Below are 20,596 nucleotides of genomic sequence, written 5' to 3'. Positions count from 1 at the left end.
CCCTTGTGTCAGAATACATCGCAGGGTGAGGGTTTTCGACTGTTCGGCGCCCGTTCTTCCTCTGTTGTAGCAATCGGCTATTTTCTCCCCGTGTCACTTCTTGAGCCTTGTCGTGTGCAGCCGCGCCATGGCGAGACGGGATCGAGGTGAACGGCTCGGGCAGAATGAACCGCTCACCAGCTGCTCTGAGTCACGTAGCGCAGCACCGGTCTGTGGGGCTCCAGTGGGTGTTGGGGCTCCCAGGAAAGACACTTGTCTGAGTGCCGGGGGGGGGGGGTCTCCTTTCCCACCCACATCAGCGCCGCGTGATTCTCCCTCCGTCGCCACTAGGGGGCGTAGCGGCTAAAGCGCCGAGCGGATGTGACTAATGCTCTCCAGAGTTACTCGGCGGCCGCTTCTACTTCCCCGGCGATTGAGACCCGCTCGGTCTCTTCCTGAAAGCACAGGCAACGCACACAAGAGTCGCAGAGTACGAAGTTCTAACATGTGCTATTTTATTAGAATATGTACTCTTAAGAACTGTCTTTATACATTACAGTGTGTTCTATTGCGTTACAATATCCTCTCGGTTCCAGGACACACCGGTAGCAACAACAGCAGCATACAATGACAAAGGTATGCGATATAAAAGACGATTACAAATAGGAGCTCTTCGTTTAAATATATATTTCTGTTCATCTACATTCTAATTTAGCAAAGTAACGCAGTCCTCTTCCCCTTCGGCCCCCGCTCTTCCCTTTTTGTGTTTTCTTGATTGTCCTCGGTTTTGTCGGGCAGGGAGAAAGGCCGGGCGCACGACAACGGCGGTCGTATACACGACCGTTTCCTTAACGTAAATAGAAAACATTTTGGTTTGTTCAAAAAAAAAGAAAAAAAACAGCAAACAAGTTTTGCTCTTAAAATTCTCTAAAGTGTCAAGGGATCCTGTCTATTGTAGAAAAACGATAACTGGCAGTATTTTCCATCTTCTCTCCAATCTCTTGTTTTCCTACAGTGTAATAATCTCCAAACGCAAAAACGTTTTTTCTTTTATTTTTTCCAGCAAATCACAAATCGTCAGCCTTGCTTTTAATCGCACGGCTTTGGCAGTGTTACATTCGACGTCGCTTACACGTAGACGTAGTTGACGTCGGCATGGGATAAAGTATCGAGTAACGACCTCGCCTTGGTGTTCGGTAGTTTCCTCTGAGCCGCGCTACCTGCCACGACATACTTCCACCGAACTGGTCCTCGCGTGCAAACGCACCCCGGAATGCGTCAACAATATTCCATTTACGAACGTGCGGCGCAACTCTCGAAAGAGCTGTCCGCCCCTTGCCGGAATGAACTCCTTGGCGCAACACGATGACCCTGAGTACGGTCACGAGAGCAGCCCTGCTGCGGGGCCGGTTTGGCCGTTATTCCGCGACAAACTGCTCGTTCGTCTCCTTTCTTCCTCCGCACCGACACGAGTCCTGCTCCTTGCTAACGCATCGCATCGTGGATTTATGCGCGAGTCGTTGACGGCGCTCGTCCGAGAACGGAAGGCCGTGAGCCAGGAGAGGTCACATCTCCGCCAATGTTGCCCCGGTTCCGGGCCCCGGTACGCACACCGCGAGGGCCGGCTCCTCCTCACGGACGACCCTTGCGGCGCTTGCGTCCGGGATGCCCCGCTTCCGTCCGCGACGCAACGGGTTCGAAGAGGAGCGGCATTCCGTCCGCACGGAGCTTCGAAGAGATCTCGGGGAAGGTGCCGAGCCGAAGCAGGCGGCACTTGCGTGCCGCACGCTCCTAGTCGGCGACACCCGTACAGCGTCCGCTTCTCCGTTTCTCTTCCCAAGTTTCGGAGAAGCCGCTTCGTTATTTACAGTGTACGTTTTATCGGTTATGACCCTTTAAATCTGGGATAATTCAGCCCCTAGGAACAGCACGTGATCTAAACGTGTAAAGTATAAAAGTGGCAAAATTGCGGTATTACACGTCGCGGTGTTACTATATATTAGTTTAATTACTATGGTGCAAATAGAGTTCTGCAAGAATCTCAGTCTTGTGAGATGTTCACAACACCATCAGATGTGTTCCGCGATCTAATGGGCAAGTAAGGCAATGACCGACCGACCGAACGGATGGATGAAGCGAACACTTCGTGGACACGATGAAATATTCCGCTGTGCAAACTCAGTCCCCGACTGATAGCTGCACCTGTGAAGTGGACTCCGTGTCTCCACCCAGATGGCCATATTATTGTTGTATGTCACTGGATTTGTTCTGTTTTTTTTGTTTTTTTTTTTTTGCATTTTCTCAGAAATACAGTCAGCATGGCTTTTAACTTAGGCGTCGCCACGCAGCGTCGAGAGCCCGTCTGAGCTGAGCGGTTCCGGTCCCGAGGCTGAGAGACGCGCTCGTTTTATTTTTCTCGACGCCATTGTAACCGGAGCTCGTCCACAGTAAGTCCGTGGAAACCCATCCTGTCACGACTGGTACATTCAAGTCGGTAGGAGAGCAGAGCCGAGCCGCGGCGAAGATGGCGAACCTCGCGGGGGCTGCGGTTATGCGTCCCCCCCACATCTGGAGGGCTGAGGGCTGTGCGTGTGGGACATCCTACGTTGCCACGTGGAGCGCTGCAGCGACGCGGTGCGTCCCTCTCCACGGCACGGTCACGGCAGCCTCGGGCCACCCGGCATCCCTGCGCCGAGCGCTCTAATGGCACGGATGCGGAGCTAAAGCTGCAAACCGCGAGCGTGGCAGAGGTATCTGGAGCAGCCGTGGGCTACAGGTGGGCTTCCGCTTCTCTCCCCATAAGCACTTGCAGCAGAAAGAAGAAGATGAGTTTGATCCAAAGTGGGGCTGAAGACCTGAGTGTGCACTGAGCAGCAGCTCCCCCATTCCACCTACACCTGCCCTCCATCCCAAGCCTCCCACGCCTGCTCCCTTCATAAACCACCCACTCCCGCCCCCTTCCCACGCGCCGAGGGCCTCGGCGTCTCGGGGCCGCCGGATGCACGAGAAAGGAAAGACCGCGTTCGTCTTCGCCCTTCCGAACCCGGGTGCATCCGCGCGCGGCTCCTGGGACGCGGAACACGGCCGCATCTGATCTTCATTCAGATTTAAATGCGGCTTCCACCCCTGGAAAACTGCGAGCGTGTCGAGCGGGACAAAAACGGTTTCCTGCGTGCCGCCGAGCAGCCGCTGAATAAAGCAGGGAAGGTTATGAATGCATTAATTAGAATCTCTTGATTCTGCGCGTGTGGCTCGGTCCCAACGCTGCGCTCGTTCGCTCCGTGTTCCGCGTCTTGTCAAGATTTTTGAGCAGCTCAATTTCCACAGGCGTCGGTGTTGGCAGCCGGCGCCGGCTGTCGGGGCCATCTGTCTCCGACGCGGTCCCGTCGGTGTCGCAACGCAGATGTGGGTGCTCGCTAATTGTTCGCTTCCATTTTCTCGCTCCGGCCCAAGGTTGTCGGCCTTTTCTCTGGCACCAGTGCTCCTGGGGGGCTCTCCTTCATCTCCTTCCGCATTCCTCTCTCGCAGTCGCTCCCGTTCCCTCCCTGCCTGCTGGGGATCCTCGTGCCCCCTCTCTGTCCTCCTCCCTAATGGCAGGGTCTTGCGGCTCGGCAGTGTCCCGCAGGTCCTCGTCGCATCCTTTGCCCTCTTCCCGAAACTCGTCCCTTGGTCGTTTTGCCCTTTACTCACCCGCCCCGTCCGGCAGCCGGGAGGGTGACGATACGCTCTGCCGTGTCCGCGGACTGACTGATGGGTGACGGAGAAAAGGAGAGAGACTCGGACCTCCCTCTTTTTCTCAGCCTCCTGCTCCGCAATGCTCTCCGAAGGCTAGAAGCTCACCAGAGTATAGACCATACTGCGAAGAAGAGCGAAGAAACGGCAAGAATGAGGAAAGGTACTATGGCGTGCGGGGATTTTATTGGCCTCGGGAGCCCAAACACGGAAAAGCACGTTATGGTAAAATCGCGTTGCCGTTATGTGTTGTTTAGGGTGTGCATGCTTTTCCCTGTGCTTTTCTAGTTGGTAACCACTTACTTTGAATTGGTACTAACACACACACACACACACACACACACACACTGGCAGAAACTGCTTGTCCCAAGCGGGGTCGCGGCAAGCCGGAGCCTAACCGGGCAGCTCAGGGCGTAGGGGGAGGGGACACACCCAGGACAGGATGACAGTCTATCGCAAGGCACCCCAAGCGGGACTCGAACCCCAGACCCAACAGAGAGCAGGACCCAACCAAAATCGCCGCACCACTGCGCCCCCCCCGACGATAATCCATGAGGTCTAAATCTATAATGTTCAAAACAAGGATCACTGTGAACAAAAAGTACTGACTTATTCAATTACTAAAATTTCCCATGCAGCTGTGTCTCTGCTGGATGCTGAGATGTTTCATAATTTGGTTTCCTTCTAGCGAAGGAAGATTTTGCGTTGAAATAGAAAAAAAATTGAAGAGTGCGATTTAAGGATGTCTACATGTCCTCTGAGACTGGATGCATCGCATCTGGCGGGAGTAGAGGAGTGAGGCCTGTGGGGGTGGGGGTGCCGCTCCTCACCTGTACAGGTAGTAGAAGAAAGACAGCAGGTAGAAGCCCAGCTTGCACCAGGACTCTTTCTGGCAGTAGTTGAGAATGTCTGCATTCATGATGCTCACTGGGTCGTACATGACCTCGGAGCCATCGGCCGGTCTGTGAAAATACCTGAAAGCAGCAGCGCAATGAGTGAGAGAGGGGAGGGGGGGATAGATAAAAACACGCAATTTATTCATACTTGATAGATTTTTTTTTTTTTTTTTTTTTTTTTTGTTTCTTCATTCATTTTGTAATCAGGGGTTCTCAGTCTGGGTCCTGGACACCCTCTGTAAGGGAGCTTTTGTCCACACGGAGAATATATAATTAAGTAACACTAATAAAGCTGTTCATCGAATGAATGGCACCATTCAAATCACGTTAAACTAAAAGCTCTGAGAACTATAATTTGGATTAGTCACAGAATACTTGTAATGGTGAAAGATAAGTATGTACATTTTTTTTGCTTCTTAATATAAAAGAATTGTGTGATTTCAATAAGCGCTGATCAGTTGCACAGCATAAATGAATCAGTCCTTCGTGTTCTGTTATATCTGATATATACACGTAAGTTACTGTATATACATATCTTTTGTCTCGTTTGCGCTAATGAACTGTTATACATTGATAATTATATTTGGTTCATAATTTGTCATTAAAAACCATGACATTTAACTAGATACCTTGAATTGGATGTTATAGTTTTGCATGATTGACACATCTATGTTGCAAAACTGTGAAGTATATTTGTTCATGTGACAATATGATGGATAGTTGTGTGTGTGTGTGTGTGTGTGTGTGTGTGTGTGTGTGTGTGTCGAGGCACCGTGAGCCCATCGCAAATGTAAAAGTACGGGTGCCAACGTAACATCATTAAGTGTGGCCATGAGAAACACATACGTGTACTTTTTTTTTTTTTTTTTTTTCTCCCCAACAAAACACAACGCGTTTAAGGGCCGTCGGAGAGGACGCTCATTCCTGAAGAGAAGGAGCTCCCCAGGACGGCAGTTTGAGCCCGCTTTTCAAAGAAGTGTTCGATGCAGCGGGGTACCTCCACAGGTGGTAAAAAAGCAGGGGGATGTTGAGGCCCAGTGTGACCCACTCAGCCGCACACATGAACATCAGGCAGAAGAGCCCATGGATGCAATACTCCGGAACAACCAGCTGAGGAGAGCACATGTTCTGCTTTACTACATTACCACACACACACACACACCAACAATGAGCTACAGGTGGTCCTCCACTTACTGCAGGTCTCTGTTCGACGGCCCTGCTGTAAGTCGGCTGCGCCGTCCTTTACGCTGTCTATTTTATGAGCCATAGGGAAATATAAACAAAAAATACGTGCGAGCGGTACGTTGTGTAATATGTATTTGTTATATCTTAAAATATGCCAATAATAATAATAATATACGGTACCGTAATTATAAAATGAAATACAGGTAATTATGAAGAGGCCTCTTGTAGTTAATACTGTGCGGTATTCATCAAAGAATAATGATGCTCACTTTTCGTTTGCCATTTTTAATAAAGCCAGCTTTCGCGAATAAAACGCAGTCGCGCAAGAAATACGGCCCTGCGCGGCAGAGCGTCCGGCTGACGTTACAGTGCGACGGATGGAGCGGCCGCCCTCGCCTCGGACGATCCGACCAAGCGGCGGCACTCGGGAGCAGCGTTGCACGGTTTATGGGACGGCCGTCGTAAGTCCGGGTCGCCTTACGTCCCGCACGTCGTAAGTCGAGCACCACCTGTACTTACGGCGAAATCGCGTTGTGATTACGGAGGATCGTTCGCAGAGATGCGGTTACCTAAGAGACGTCAAACTCCGACAGCATTCTGGACGTGAACGCGCACGCATATACGGTAGCGCACACGCACACGTACGGCGTCACTCGACAGAAGAGAAAACGCAACGCGTTTTTACTACAGAAGAAAGAGCCCAGAGTGAGGAAAGGTGGAGGCGCTTTTCATTGTGCGTCGTCTATGAACTTCACAAGCGCTTTATTCCTTTCACGAAGCCTCCGCTTTTGCGTCGCGTTTAAAATCTTCTGCTCCTTCTCCGTCTGCCAGCCTGTGCCGCTTTTGTTCGTGTCTCTTGACCGCTTCCAGCAAAGCGGCGGCATGCGGAGCGCGGGGGGGGGACGACGACACGAGCATGGTCTTTCGGGGGAGGTATTGCTCACTTCTAATGCTCTCGTGGAGCTGCAAATGCAGCAGCCTAATCATCGCACTCTGGCTGCAGGAATGAATGCATTCCAGTTGGGGGGGGGGGCACAGGTGCAGGAAGGAGATGGCTTCAAATCAGTGTGTCACACTTTTCAGAATAGATGCCGAAGGAAGGCTTGCGAGTCCCCGTTTCCCCACCCCTCTTATTCCTGCCCCCATCACCGCTGAGTTTATTCCCCGTCCCCGCATGTGTTCTGCCCCGTGATGCACAAAGAGGACACGCACCCCCCACATTTGCCGCCGCCCCCCCCACCGCACAGCCCCCAGGAACACACAGAAGGAACTTACAGTCCGCAGCAAGTTGCAGATTCGCTCAACGTTTCGTATCCGTTCCCTCTAAAGAGTTGAGAAAAGGAGAGGGTCAGCGACAAAACCAACGCTCGTAGCTCTTCCACAATTATCACCGCATGTGTTCGGTGCCCCGGAACTGCTCAGCCCTGCTATTATGTAAGGCCTTTATGTGCAGTTAAATATCAGGCTTGGACACAATTCTGAAAATAGCTACGGGTTCGCGTGCGATATGTAAATCACAGTACGTATTATTTCTAAGCTTATTATTCCGAAGCGAGGAGTTTGAAATGGCTAAGGGTGGACAACGGAGAGGCAGTAATAAGTGTCATGTGGAGCAGCGGGACTCTGCTCTGATCCTTGGGAACCCCGCAGTGGGTGAGCCTCGTTCCTATGAGCCTTTGCGCCGACCGCCCCGGACAGGACTAGGCTCTAACGTTGACTCGGACCTCAGATCTTCGAGAGACTCGATGACCAGGACGTCCGCGCGTCGTGCTATCGACGAGTCAATTGCGCTCACCGAAGCCGAGATGATCCCTCGGGTCAAACGACACCGACAAGAATTAATAAGGACTGCAATTGACTGGATGCGGCTCTTACTGCTCTGGTCGGGTTGCTCTGGTCGATGGGGTTCTTGAAGTCTTGGCGGAGATCGTCGAAGGCGATGATCTGCGGGGAGAGAAGAGCTGTATTGTAGTTCACTGACACAGCTAATGGTTCGAATTATTCTCTCTGCGTGAAGCAGACAGAAAGAGGAGGAGAAACGCTCCGAGCGGACGTCTGCTCCGTTTGAAAAAGAAGAAGCCGGAGGGGACTTGGCTAATTTCCGTGTAGCCCAGCGATTGCGCTCGAACTTCGGGTGTGTAAGCAGTAACATCCCTTTCACCGTGTGCGGCCTTCAATTTATTTTTACTTACTCTGGGATAGATTGTGGACGGGTGCTGCGATTTCTAAATGACACGGCTGTTTTGCCGCTTGCTCCTCTACCGAGTCCGTAATCGCTACCCGTGTCAGGTGAGCCTCGGGCGACCGCTAACGTGGAAATGATGGATGTTTTTTTTTTTTTTTGCTGCAAGTGCTTGTGACATCTTTCTCAAGTAGGATATGCACTTCTCTATGCTTTCTGCGCACGGTCTTATTGCTGGCAATCAGCTGAGAGGACTGTGGGAGGTTCTTATGTAGCCGCCAGCTGAGATACCTTGGCAAACTTCAACATCCCCCCCCATGGAATATTCCTCTGCTGTAGAATTCATGGTCGCCGATGCGATCCAAGGCACTGGACCCAGCATGCGCTCTGGAAGCGATCGCCAACGTTCTTGAGAGCCAGTTTTCGGTGTTAGGATCGCACGTATAGCTCAGAGCTCTTGTAGGCCCCCAGTAACCACAACTTTGTCCATCCACATGTACATTTATTCATTTAGCTGATGCATTTCTGCAAAGCGGCTTAACGGGGTAATCTACCTACAGTCATTTACCTGTTCGTGCAGCCGGGTAATTTTACTGGAGCAATTCAGGGAAAGCACCTTGCTCAAGGGCACTACAGCAATAGGTGGGGTTCAAACCGGTGACCTTCGGATGTGAAGGAAGCAGCTCTAACCACTATGTTATCAGCTGCCCCTTCTTCAAGGAACAGGTATGATTCTGAGCAACTTACGAGCCGGTGAGAAGCAAACGTGCTACACATTCTTGCTTCTAGAACCGCAGGAACGAGGCAGTTCCATGAAATTATTCATGCTTCGAGGTTTGAAAAGCCTTTGCAAAGATCCCCTTATTCAAGGCAACTTGACGTTTGCATTTCACATAGTTGTAACCCACTCACCTACCAGTTAAAATGTCCAGCCTACAACTCATATTTGTCCCTGTCTGCTTCCCCCCCGCCCCGCTCACATCTCTTTTCCTGTCTGCCTCTCTGCTTTCTCGCTCACCCTCATGCTGTAAACAGATGCAGTTGCCATAGCGACCAGTCCGGCACTTAAGCGGGCACCATGGTTACTACAGAAGTGAACAATCAATCCCATTGGACAAAAGCTTCACGGATGGATCCGGGGTGCAGAGAAAGAAGGGGGGCGTCGGGGCACAGTGGCACCGTTATGACTACATTTTGATTGAACTGATTTATCTGACATATTCAGGAAGGTTAATCGCAGTGAACGACAGTAATTCCACCGTTTGTTTTGTTAGCCTTGTTACGTATCGCTCAGTTTGTCTCCAGATCAGTCAGACACGATACGCTATGTCTTCACACCTCCTAACAATCCCTCCTCATCTGGACCGAAGTGTATTTTTTTTAGGGGTTACGTGCGGCGTAATGCTCGAGATGCTCCAGAGACCATGATCAAAAATAAAATGAATCGCACGACTGGAGTCGTTTTTGCCGAAAAATTTTTTGACTTGTCCTTTCATCATACTGTTCCCCGAGAGCGTACCATACCGAATCTAATAGGGACAACATAAAAAGGCTGCTGGACATCTCTGTGATAAATCACTGCTGCAAATGTCTGTGAATCTCCAACTGATTCATAGATGGTAAGAACTACATTTACATTAGCATTTACACTTACATTTATTCGTTTAGCAGATGCTTCTCTCGATACCAAACGATACCAAAAGTTCATGATGGCGGCAGAAGGAGAGATTTAGGTGCAGACATGCAGTCGTTGAGTACAGTCCATTTGTCACTAACACCAAACGAACCGGTGAACACTGGATAATGAGGTGCATATAGGATTTCCATTATTAAAGAAAATTGGTATTAAAAATTATTAGAAATAACAAGGACATACATACATGAAATCATGCATTAAATATAAGGCTACAACAGTGAAGTGCATGATACACATAATGTGCTCACTTTTATTAATATACAGTTATATGTACTGATATTAAGTTGATATTAAAATGATTTCCTCCTACTTTTTGTCTTATTATCACTTATAATAATAATAATAATAATAATAATAGCATAGCTGTCAATAGCTGCAATACTGATGCAGATCTTTTCTCATGTTTATGCATCTCTTATTCCTTTTCTGGTCAAAGTAGTACGAATTTTCTTCATAATTTTTCTACCTGTCTCGCAATTCACGAGCGCTTTAGTCATCAAAGTTATAAAGTTCTCCGAACAAGTTTACGCTTATCATGTAGCCGTACGTTGCTGACTGGGCAGTGCCCTGGATTGCCTGTTTTTTGCGCCTTTTCTTTTTTAATGTGTGCCTTTAATTCATCGCGACACCTGTTTCGCAGGGTCAGCGACCATGCAAATTATGCAGTGACTCCAACGCACTAAAAGTGAACTTGGAAAGTCCTCTTTCAAGGACTGATTCTTCCGTTGAAGTATAAATCTTACCACATGCCATGGCATTATGTCTTTTGAATGCCAAGCATCAATGAGATAATTAACATTTCACGCATCAATATTTATGACGGTGTTGCATCCATGAGTGTTTCGGACAAAACCGCGTTTTTGTGGAACGCGGCTTAACTTCTGCCCAGGGCAGGTCGCCATCTGTACATCTGAGGTTTATTTGTTCGGTGACGTTCGTCATAAAACGAGTTTGATCCAGACGACTGAACCCTGATTTAATATTTGAAAAGAATGATTTTCTGAGAAATCGATTGCAATTGGTCGAAATGACTTTTTTAGGCTAATTTTCGTACTTGTGGAGCTGTGTGAGATCTTCGAATGATCGGCGTGGCCAAACGGCCGTTGGGACGTGAAGTTTTCGGTGCGGTGCCTCCTCTGCCCTGCTGTGAGGACGCTAAAGAGGTCCTAGGATGGATCCGAAAGTATCGGAGGTGGTAAAAACTCCAGTCCTGCGGGGGGCCACAGCATCACACAGCCTTCATGGACACTCAAGTCCAAAGTGACCCTTTCGGACCCTTTCGTAGCCAAAAATTGTGGCTCTCGGAGAGCGGAATTTGCCGCTGATGTAGAAGAGGGACAGGATCCATTGTGAATGCCCCCCACCCCCATCCGTCACCGTTCTTCCCGCCGTAACCCCGGTGTTGGTCTGTCTGCGTCTGTGTCTTGCACTCGTCCGTTTCCACAGGTGCGTTTGCGTGTTTGCGCGAACGCACGGGCCCGCGTGCGCGTCCGTGTGCACGCGCATGCGATCGGAGACGTGCCGCGCGTACGGAAGCATGCGGCGTGTACGCGTACCCGTGCGCGGATGTGTTCGTGCACGCGCGTACGTGTGCGAGCTCGCATGTGGGTTCGCGTGCTGCCGCACGACGGAGGGAACGGTACTCACGTGCCAGATGACGATGAAGATGAGGGCAGCACAGAGCACGAGCGTGAGCATGTAGCAGAAGGCGGCGAAGGTGAACGCCATGGCAGTGCTGGGCCACGCTGGGCGCTCGGGGCTCGGCCTCCTCTCTCTCTCTCTCTCTAATTCTCTCCTCTTCCCTCCTTCTTTCTTTCCTTCTCTACTTCTTATATCTCTGCCTTTCTGTCAGGCAGCCTCCCTCTGCTGCTCTTGCTCTTGCTGTGGGTCTCTGCGTGCCGCTGTCCTACTGGAAAGACTCGGGCGCGTCGGAGCAGAGGCGATTTTGCCCTTCGTGCAGCCGCCACTTCTCGATCGCTCCGTCCCTCTACGCCTCTGTGTGCCGTGTGTCTCCTCTTCCTCTCGGCCCTTTCGCTCCGCAACGAATGGGCGGGTGGCTCTTTCGTGGCTGTTGTTTGGCGTCGTTGGCTTTTTGTCTGACGCGCTTTTTGTCCCAGACCATTTGGGTGTCTTCGCGGGCCCTGGACGAGCCACAAGGCTGACGCCGGTCCTCCTACTGCGTCTTCATGGGTTTCACTTTTTCTCTCTTAACTCCCTCAGCCTCACAGCAGCTTTTGCTTCACGGCTTGGTTTTTTTTCCGTCTTAAATCGCTCCCCTTCTTCGAAAACACAGATGCTCTGTTACATCACCCGTACGCCACTACTGACAAACTAGTACGACAACGAACCAGAAGTACGGCGAAAAACACGACTCGCTAGCGATGCCTGAATTCACCTTATATTATAACATTTGACCGGAAATGCTCAAATGAATGGCACTGATTTATTTGTCATGTTGCCACTTCATACTATTAAAGCTTTAAATAATGGTGATGGGAGGAAAAAATGTTTTTGGCTTGTGATGTGAGGTTTACAGAGCAGCAGCCTTGTTTGATATATTTAACACAGGCGTTTCTCTATCATGACCTTTTTTTTTTGTCAAATAAACTGATGGAGCAGCTGAACCGTCTGGCAGATACTACGGAGAAAATTTTTTTTTAAAAAGAAAAGAAAAAGTAGAAAAGAAGTAAGTATAAATGTTAGGAAACAGTTGTGCAAATCTGCCACAAAATCAGTAGAACTCACAAGAGCGTGAACCTCACGTAGAGTAACGCCCGGACAAGGTATTAGCACAGTTACAGTCGGCTGTTACTTCATAATTGTGTCCTGACAATATTTCACTGGTTTTCCATATGGCTCCGCTATACGCTTCAAATAACGACACGATGAAACTGTAAGATATCGAGCAACTTCTCAGCTGATGTTCCCGTTGCTTCGCAGCTCAAAAGGCAACGAGGCTCCGGTGAAGCCGGACGGTTATTACAGCCGCCGGCAAAAGTACATTTACTGAAGTCTGTATATTCCCATATTGCTGTGATTTACAGCCAGCACCTTTCTAAACATTGCTCTCTAGCTCTTCCTCCCTGTCTGTTGGCTCCATCAATCCCGTCCATTCGCTGCCCTCTCAGTTTCCTCAACGCGATGCAAACGGCGGCCAGAACAAGGAAGGAAAAAGCACAGCCTCGCCACTCGATCTCTTTTAGCCGTTGCTTTGCCCGTTTTCTGCGGAGCCTCTCGCTAAACCTCACCAACTGATCAGCCTCTTTCCTTCCTCATTACGCCCCCTTTGTCCCTCCGCGTTCCCCGGAAAATGATAAATGAGAAGACAGACCCAGAAGCGTCCTCTTTGTGTCCCTTCCTTTCTCTCGCTCTTTGTTTCCCTGCGTCTCTCAGTGGGCGCCCAGGTTGCCGCCGCCGCCGCTGCCACCGCCGCTGTCCTCCGCACAATGTTCCGGCACATTCAACAGTCTCCCTCCTTCTGGCACACACACTCCTGCCTTCTTTTACCCGTCTGCTGTACTCCCTTGTTCCCTAGAGGACGGCCAGGGCTAGGGGTGAGGGTGCTGGGGAGGGGTGGGGGGGATGCTCGGGATCTCCAAGGCTGTTCTCTTTAGTCTCCCCCCTCCTTTTATCCCCCCTTTACTTGCACCCGCTCCCTGCGCTGGTATTCCACCATCATCCGGAGCCAGATGAAAGGACAGGAGGCGAGCTGCGTCTCCGCCGAGTGCTCCCGCCCCTGTCAGCGCCTCAAGAAGCTCCGAGTGCATGGATGACTCTCTCTCTTGCCGCTCCCCCCCCCTCAGCTCTTCTCACCAAACCTGCACCTGCTCTCATCTCACGTGCGCTTGCTTTCATTTAACCCTACTCTCGACTCTCATCCTCGGTCCCCTTCCTGATAACGTGCCCTTCGACGGAGCCCGTCTCGCACCTTCCCGCTCCGTGACGTCCCTCTACCTTCGCCCCGTGCCATGGATCCTACGCTCCTCGCCTCCTCTGCCCTTCTCCCTCTTCACCCGAGAGGCAAACATGACAAGGCACAGGTCAGGTGAAGACCGGTGAGAACATTTGTGGGAGCAGAGAACAGAGTGAATCTCTACTTCGCCCTGGTACCGATCCCCCAGAGGAGTCGCTGGAGCACAAAGTGACATTCTGCCCATGACTGGAGTGCTGTCTTGCAACTGATTGACAGACTACAATACAGTTTGGTGGCTTCATTTTATTCCAACCTCTGCTTTTAATTGCATCGACAAAATTAATTAGCCTTGATTATTTGTGTGAGCGTTGTTATGATGGTTTATTCATAATCAACTGTGTCATTTGTAATAAAAATGATTGACTGCTCTAATATTTGAACAATGTTTTCTGAATGCCCCTTTAGCGTTCAGCCAAGCCTTATACTGCTCTACTATACGACTATACTACCGTCTACCCCTGGTCATTTTTCAGTCCCTCCCAAAACCTGACGGCTTGTTCTTCCACTGCAATTCGGCACAAATTCAAGGGAAAATTAATTACTCATAATACGTTCATTCCCAGATTTCTTTATCATGTTACCGGCCTGAAGGTAAGAGCCTCTGCAAAGAAACTTTACCCAAGAATGGGATTGTTTCTCGGAGACAGCCTCAACATCCACAAATTTTGCTGGGCAGAGAAACACACACACGTCTCATACAGGGTCACAGGGAACTGGAGCCTACCCGGTAACACAGGGCATAAGGCCGGAGGGGGAAGGGGACACACCCAGGACGGGACACCAGTCTGCTGTAAGGCACCCCAAGCAGGACTTGAACCCCAGACCCACCGGAGAGCAGGACTGCAGTCCAACCCACTGCGCCACCGCACCACCGCACCCCCCAGCAGAGAAACATTTTAGTGATATGAATCAGCCCCAGGAACAGATGGCCATGCAGAAATTGCTTGGTATTAAGTTTTTGTAATTATGTACATGTCAATATTTCATTAAAAACAAAGGCCGCAAAGATTAGTGGAGATTTAAAACCCTATTAAAAAGTGCCCATTAAAGATGTTACTACAGTTCACGTTGAATAACAGAGTATTAGTTGACAAACCTGAAAAATATTTTTTGTCAAAATGGTAGCTGGTGGCATCAATTACAAAAATAATGTACTTGGAGATTAAAATCAGACCAGTACCAGTGTCAACAGGTCTGGCAGATGGTCCGTAGTAGATTAAAGGGTTAAGCTTCACCATGTTTAAATATAACTGGCCCATTATCATCATCATCAGTGTTGTCAGTTTTTATTATTACTTTGTTTTATCGATTTCTTCATTTAAGCAAATATGTGCCTTGCTATGATCAGATGAATGTACTGCAATTGAATTTTTTTATTATAAGAGATTACATTATTGTGGCTCCTCTGCAATAAAGTCTCCCAGGAGATCAGAGAAGGGTGACAAGCTTCTGTTATCAAGTGATAATATGTGGCAAATTCATTTCACTCCCAGGGGAGGGCGTTGAAAGGGTCATCACGTCTTTTGTGAAATTTAATGCAACGGCAAAATCTAAAAAATGTTTGTCCCAGTCACTGTAGACTAAGGATAAGTGGTATGTGGTTGTGTGCGTGCAGTGTGTGTGCAGTGTGTGTGCAGGATGTGCGCACTGCATGTCATTCCCAGTTACAGAGCTCCTCCTTGTGGACCTCAGCCAGCCTAAAATATCGGGTCCTCTGCATTGACAGGTGCTGCTTTTCTCCGCAGCTCTTCGCCGCTGCGTTGCACTAACAGTTTGCTCAGCATGTCTACATATAGATACAACCATAAAAATGACATAATTGATCATTAAAACCACAATTTTCAAATATGCTTGGTAAGCAACCGTATTACAAGAGGAGCCCATGACTGGGATTCAGTGATTTGTTTTCTTTCAGTATTTTTTGTCCTTAGTCATTTATATCTTTAGTGATTTCACTACAGCAGAGCATTTATTTTTTTTCCAGACACAGTCACATTATCATCTATAATAACTAGGGAGGAAACTTTTCTTATTTTGCCTTTTTTTTTCACTTTTTGAAAGCCTAGCATTCTTGCTACCCGTGCAAAGTTTCAAGGGGACACTGTTAAAGGAAGAACGAGATCATGAGCAAAAGTGGTCATTTCATGTTTTTTAGGATGATCGTTACGACTGGTAATCAGCACAACTGTGTGTGACAGTTTTACAGTGATTGTTTCCCAGCAAAGGGGGGGTGCGGTGGTGCAGTGGGTCGGACCGGGTCCTGCTCTCTGGTGGGTCTGGGGTTCGAGTCCCGCTTGGGGTGCCTTGCGACGGACTGGCGTCCCGTCCTGGGTGTGTCCCTTACGCCCTGTGTTGCCGGGTTAGGCTCCGGCTCCCCCGCGACCCCGTATGGGACAAGCGGTTCAGAAAGTGTGTGTGTGTTTCCCAGTGCAGCGCCGATGAGGCTCGAGGCAGCTCTCCATGAAGGAAATGTCACACAATGACTGGCTGCCCAGAAACTTACGCAAGGCCTTTGTCCCCAAACTTGAGCTCTTCTGAGGAATTACTGGGCAAGTTGCACGCATAGCAAACAAACAAATTCTTGTAAAGTCACGCTGTCGTTTCGGTTAATTCGTTGGTCAGATGTGACCACTATGGTGTTACGATCTTGTGTGAGTTACAGTGTAGGTCATGTAAGGCTAGGGTGCAGAAACTGCTGCATAAAACGTCTCCATCTGTCTCGTTGTGCTGTTACTGCCTCTGGGCTACTTTGTGTGTGTGTGTGTGTGAGATGTCTGGCATCTGTTTCACAGCCCATGTTCACAATGGGACCTGGTGTCCCTGTACAAGTGAGGGCCTACAAGATTCGAGAGCGCCTGCCATAGCCCTCCCTACTCAGGTTCAGCCTGACTAAGTACGTGGACTCTGCACACTAACACACCCAGCTCTGCCCACCTCCTGAGATAAGATAATCACAATGACAGCTCAGTGCTTGGAGGTGGGAGACGAAGCCCTTGGAAAAAGCAACATTAATGCGGTGTACGGTTCCTTGGAAGAAAGAGCAGTCGTGTTGGGTAGGTGGACATAGGGAGGCCTGCGGGAAGGAACTTATTGTACCGTAACCACTATCCCATAATGTACAAAAAGAAGAGTGTCTAAAGAGTGACACGGATGGTTGGAACGAAAAAAGACGTTGGCACAGAGTGCAAAAATCAGTCTCAAGAGTCTAGTGAAGGGGAAACGGGAGTAGCGGGGCAGTGAAAATAGCCTTTTCCACAATATGCAAATGGGGTACGGCAATTTATTATGGAATGTCTTGGCACATTATGACAATCCATGGACTTGTGCGGAATTAAGAATGGGATTGTGTGTGCCGCGTTTCGTTTACGTGCCTGACCACGAGGACGCATGTGATCAGGCGTTCTCGGAAACGTCCCCATGAAGTCACAACTTTTCTTCTTTGGCGGATGCGATTTTTTTTTCGTTGAAACAAGTAGCCGAGGTGCGTGTTGTCGTAGAGTAAAGCAAGACGGAGAACGACAGGGAGAGAAGCGTTTGGAAGAAAAAGTGGCGCAAAGACGTGCACAGCAAGGACACAAAGCACTGAATGTATTGTCAGGAGGAGGTTGTGCACACGGTGAAAGCAAAAGGACGAACAAAGTTCCTCAGTAGGAAATTGCCAATGCTGTGATTTCGTGAGTGCGCTAAAGGGTGAAGTTCAGTGTGTGGTAACTACTATAAAGTTTCACGATCGCTGATTTATTACAATAGAACAGCTTGGGCGTCTGCAGTTGAACGACTCAAGTGCAAAATTCCGTTTTCTTTAGACCAGCTCAGACTGATTCCACTGTCAGCAATTAAGTCCTTTACACACTCTTAAGAATTGGAAGAGGTTATTTAGGCTGTCAAAGAAACAGCATCCCAAAATGGGTTTTTGAATAATCATTTTGTTGCTTAGTGGTCTCTTCTAGTCAGTGCAACTGAAAAACTACTCATTTATACAAAGGGGGAGGATGTGGTGGCGCAGTGGGTTTGGCCGGGTCCTGCTCCCTGGTGGGTCTGGGGTTTGAGTCCCACTTGGGGTGCCTTGCGATGGACTGGCGTCCCGTCCTCGGCGTGTCTCCTCCCCCTCCAGCCTCGCTCCCTATCTTGCCGGGTTAGGCTCCGGTTTGCCGCGACCCCACTCAGGAGAAACGGTTTCCATCTGTGCGTGTGTTATAGAGGAGGAGGTTTTACCGGAACATTATCTTACACACTTTGCTAAAGAGGAGAGCAGACCTTCTCTTGGACTCCAGTATCGTGCAAATTTTCACGTCAATGAGAGAAGTATCATACATGCTTTCTCTGTCCAGATTGCATGAAACTTTCTTCATATCTTTTCAGATGTGAACTTTTAAATGATATGCTGTCATGCATATGTGTCAAGTCACCAAAATTGATCATAAATGTTATCACGTATCACACATGAATGGTTTTACAACATTGGTGCATGTATGGACCCAACTCAAAATGGTTCGTCTGAGTTAGATCTGTATCTCAGTAGTTTGTGTGTGTGTGTGTGTGTGTAAGGCCAGTGCTCACCCTGGTGATATAGATAAGAGTCTTCTTATCTGAGGAGCAGACAAAAGTCAATGACTGAACCAAAAAACAAAAAAAACAATTATGTGTTAAGGACGTGGGAAATCAGTGCGAATAACTTCCATGGCAGAAGAGGCTCATGAGTAGGTGGACCTATCTTGTGATTTGTACTGCCACCTTGTGTGGAGATGCAACGGCGTGGGCCACGTTTCAGCTCGCACCTTCGGCCGCTGCAAAGGGTTTCCCCCAGACAGCGGCGAGCGTGCACAGGGAAGGTAAATTGTTTGTCGGACACGGTATCCGTCCCCACCGTCTGTTTCTGCCGGCTCATCAGCACGAAGATTAACGGGAAATAATAAACAGCGGGAACGCAAACCAAACGGGGAACAGAATTCCAAGCGGATTCTCCAACTGTGCATTCTCCGGATGCTCCGGTCGGATACTTACACTTACAGCCTGCCGCCAAAAATATCCCTGCGAATTAAACCGAATTTGACGGGACAAAGCGACTCGACCATAGCACTGGAGAAACGCTGGAGAATGACACACGTGTCTGGGCGATTGTGTTTATGTCTGGGTGTGTATTGCCATGACGACGAGGCCCTTCTTCCTCCGCTGGGGGACTTTATGAAGAGGGCTTCTACAAGTGGTGTCGGGCCTTGGCGATGGGCGCAGCGCATGCCTGTTGCCGCGAGGGTGTGTGTCAGCGTGTGTCGGTGTGAGCGCGTACAGGATGTCGCCGTGAGGGGAAGGGCTCCAGGCCTGTTAAATATTTACAGGAAGTGTAATCATTAACCTGCCTCTCTCCCAAATGCTCTTAAACTGGCCTCTCATTCCCTCATACAGCACAGCTGACCAAGGCACCTTCGCTCACATCAGCAGGCTCCTCGTCCTCCTTCTCTCTCGGTTCCCTATAGTTTCCCTCCGACCCACATTTACTCTTCTTTTCTGCTCGTTCACTTTTCTCCTAAAGTATCTACTCAGCTCCCTTCCTCGTTTTCCCTCTACATGAGAAGACCGCCGGCCACACAGTTTCTGTGGGTGAGTATGTGTGTGTGCGTCTGTGATTCTCACTTCCACCAGAGCTAGAATTTAAGAGCATTATTCCATACTCGATTTTCCTGTAAAAAGAGAGCCTAAGTGCAGCGACAGGTAGTGGAAATGATTGAAAAGGAGAGACGGGGGGTGTAAGAGCGACAGAGAGCACGACACGCCCTGTGTTTGAAAGAAGAGTAAACGGAGAAATAATTCCCGGCCAACTCAGACCCTGGGAACAAAGTCAGCGCAGGGAAAATACGAGCACTTCTCGAAAATCAGGTTACCTGAATCTGAAAGGCCAACTTTTCAGTAGTTTTCTAGCTTTGTGAAAAAGATGCCCATCTTAGTTTTGATTTTAGTGAAACCTAAACTAACTGAGGGAGAGCAGGTGACGTAGTGCCTTTACTCAAAGGACCCAGGTTTGAATCCCGCTTCCTGCTGTAATACCTTTGAGTAACATTCTTACCCTAAAATGGCTCCAGTAAAAATTAATCAAAAAGACAACGCTGTATAAGGGGGTAAATCATTGTAAGTTGCTTTGATAAATAAATGTAAGCTCTAAATTGGGGAATTGGATCATCTGACCAGTCCCTTAATGGTTGACTACAATGGAAAACTCTGTACTCATCGGTGTGCAACGTTTGACAATCCTGGATCGGGAGCGAAGCCAAACGGCTCAAATTGTTGGCCCGATTTATTTCTCACTACACGCTCCCTGTGGACGACACCATGACGGCAGTTAGAGGAGAGGTGTGACATCATTGTCACCGTGCGAAGTATGAGCATCCAATGATTGGTGGTTCTAACTGTCCATCCTTGCTAGCGAATAAGACGAACCGCGGATGGAATTGAATCTTTTTCTGACTCTACCGATGTTCTACACTGTATATGTATATGTACTGTATATATGTTTGTGCACTCTACTGTAGAGGGTTTTGTCTTTGTGTTTATCTCTATAGAGTCACACTCTAAGACTGTAGTAATGGTTCACATAAGAATAGGCTATTTCCTACGGTACTATAGTACACAAAGTCTTGCACAGAACCATAAATACAATTCAATTTCCACAACCTTTTCTAAATTCCTAAAGGCACCTGTTCCCTGGAGTGACAAAATGTTAACTAAAGTGTCTAAAATAAAGTACAATATGTCATAAGGCAGTACAGCTGAGGGCTGAAGAAACTTTAAAAACACTCTCCAACTTTATTTCTCATGTAAAACTAGGTTTAAAAATATTTTATGGACTTTCACTTCACTTGATGACACTCGGGAGTTTAATCATTGGAATCATTTCTTTAACTTCAGTGGTTGGGAAAGTGTAACTGTGGACCTAAGGCAGTCAGGTGAGCAGAATCCTA

The 20,596-nt window shown here is 48.8% G+C and overlaps 1 protein-coding gene across 1 annotated transcript; it reads right to left on the bottom strand.

Annotated features, from left to right (window-relative positions):
- Positions 1–547: 547 nt before the first annotated feature.
- On the bottom strand, positions 548–11,398 carry LOC108925356 (protein cornichon homolog 2-like). Its single transcript, XM_018737206.2, has 6 exons — positions 11,318–11,398; positions 7,668–7,736; positions 7,068–7,115; positions 5,605–5,717; positions 4,542–4,685; positions 548–3,835 (listed from the first exon to the last, which is right to left on the bottom strand). Exons 1-6 carry the CDS (start codon positions 11,396–11,398, stop codon positions 3,808–3,810), a joined length of 483 nt encoding a protein of 160 aa, XP_018592722.1. The 3' UTR covers positions 548–3,807.
- Between the last annotated feature and the right edge of the window lie 9,198 nt (positions 11,399–20,596).

The sequence above is a fragment of the Scleropages formosus genome, chromosome 13 (genome assembly GCF_900964775.1).
Source record: "Scleropages formosus chromosome 13, fSclFor1.1, whole genome shotgun sequence".
NCBI classification, from domain to species: domain Eukaryota; kingdom Metazoa; phylum Chordata; class Actinopteri; order Osteoglossiformes; family Osteoglossidae; genus Scleropages; species Scleropages formosus.
The sequence above is the reverse complement of the archived record's forward strand: the minus strand, read 5'-3'. Positions and strand labels throughout refer to the sequence as shown.

What these genes read in the sequence shown, in the direction of transcription:
- LOC108925356 (XM_018737206.2), bottom strand. Translation starts at nt 11,398, where the DNA reads ATGGCGTTCACCTTCGCCGCCTTCTGCTACATGCTCACGCTCGTGCTC. An exon ending in AGAGCAACCCGACCAGAGCA is followed by an intron (nt 7,116 to 7,667) that starts GTAAGAGCCGCA and finishes TCAACTCTTTAG; the next exon opens with AGGGAACGGATACGAAACGT. An exon ending in TTCTTCTACTACCTGTACAG is followed by an intron (nt 3,836 to 4,541) that starts GTGAGGAGCGGC and finishes TCTTCTTCGCAG; the next exon opens with TATGGTCTATACTCTGGTGA.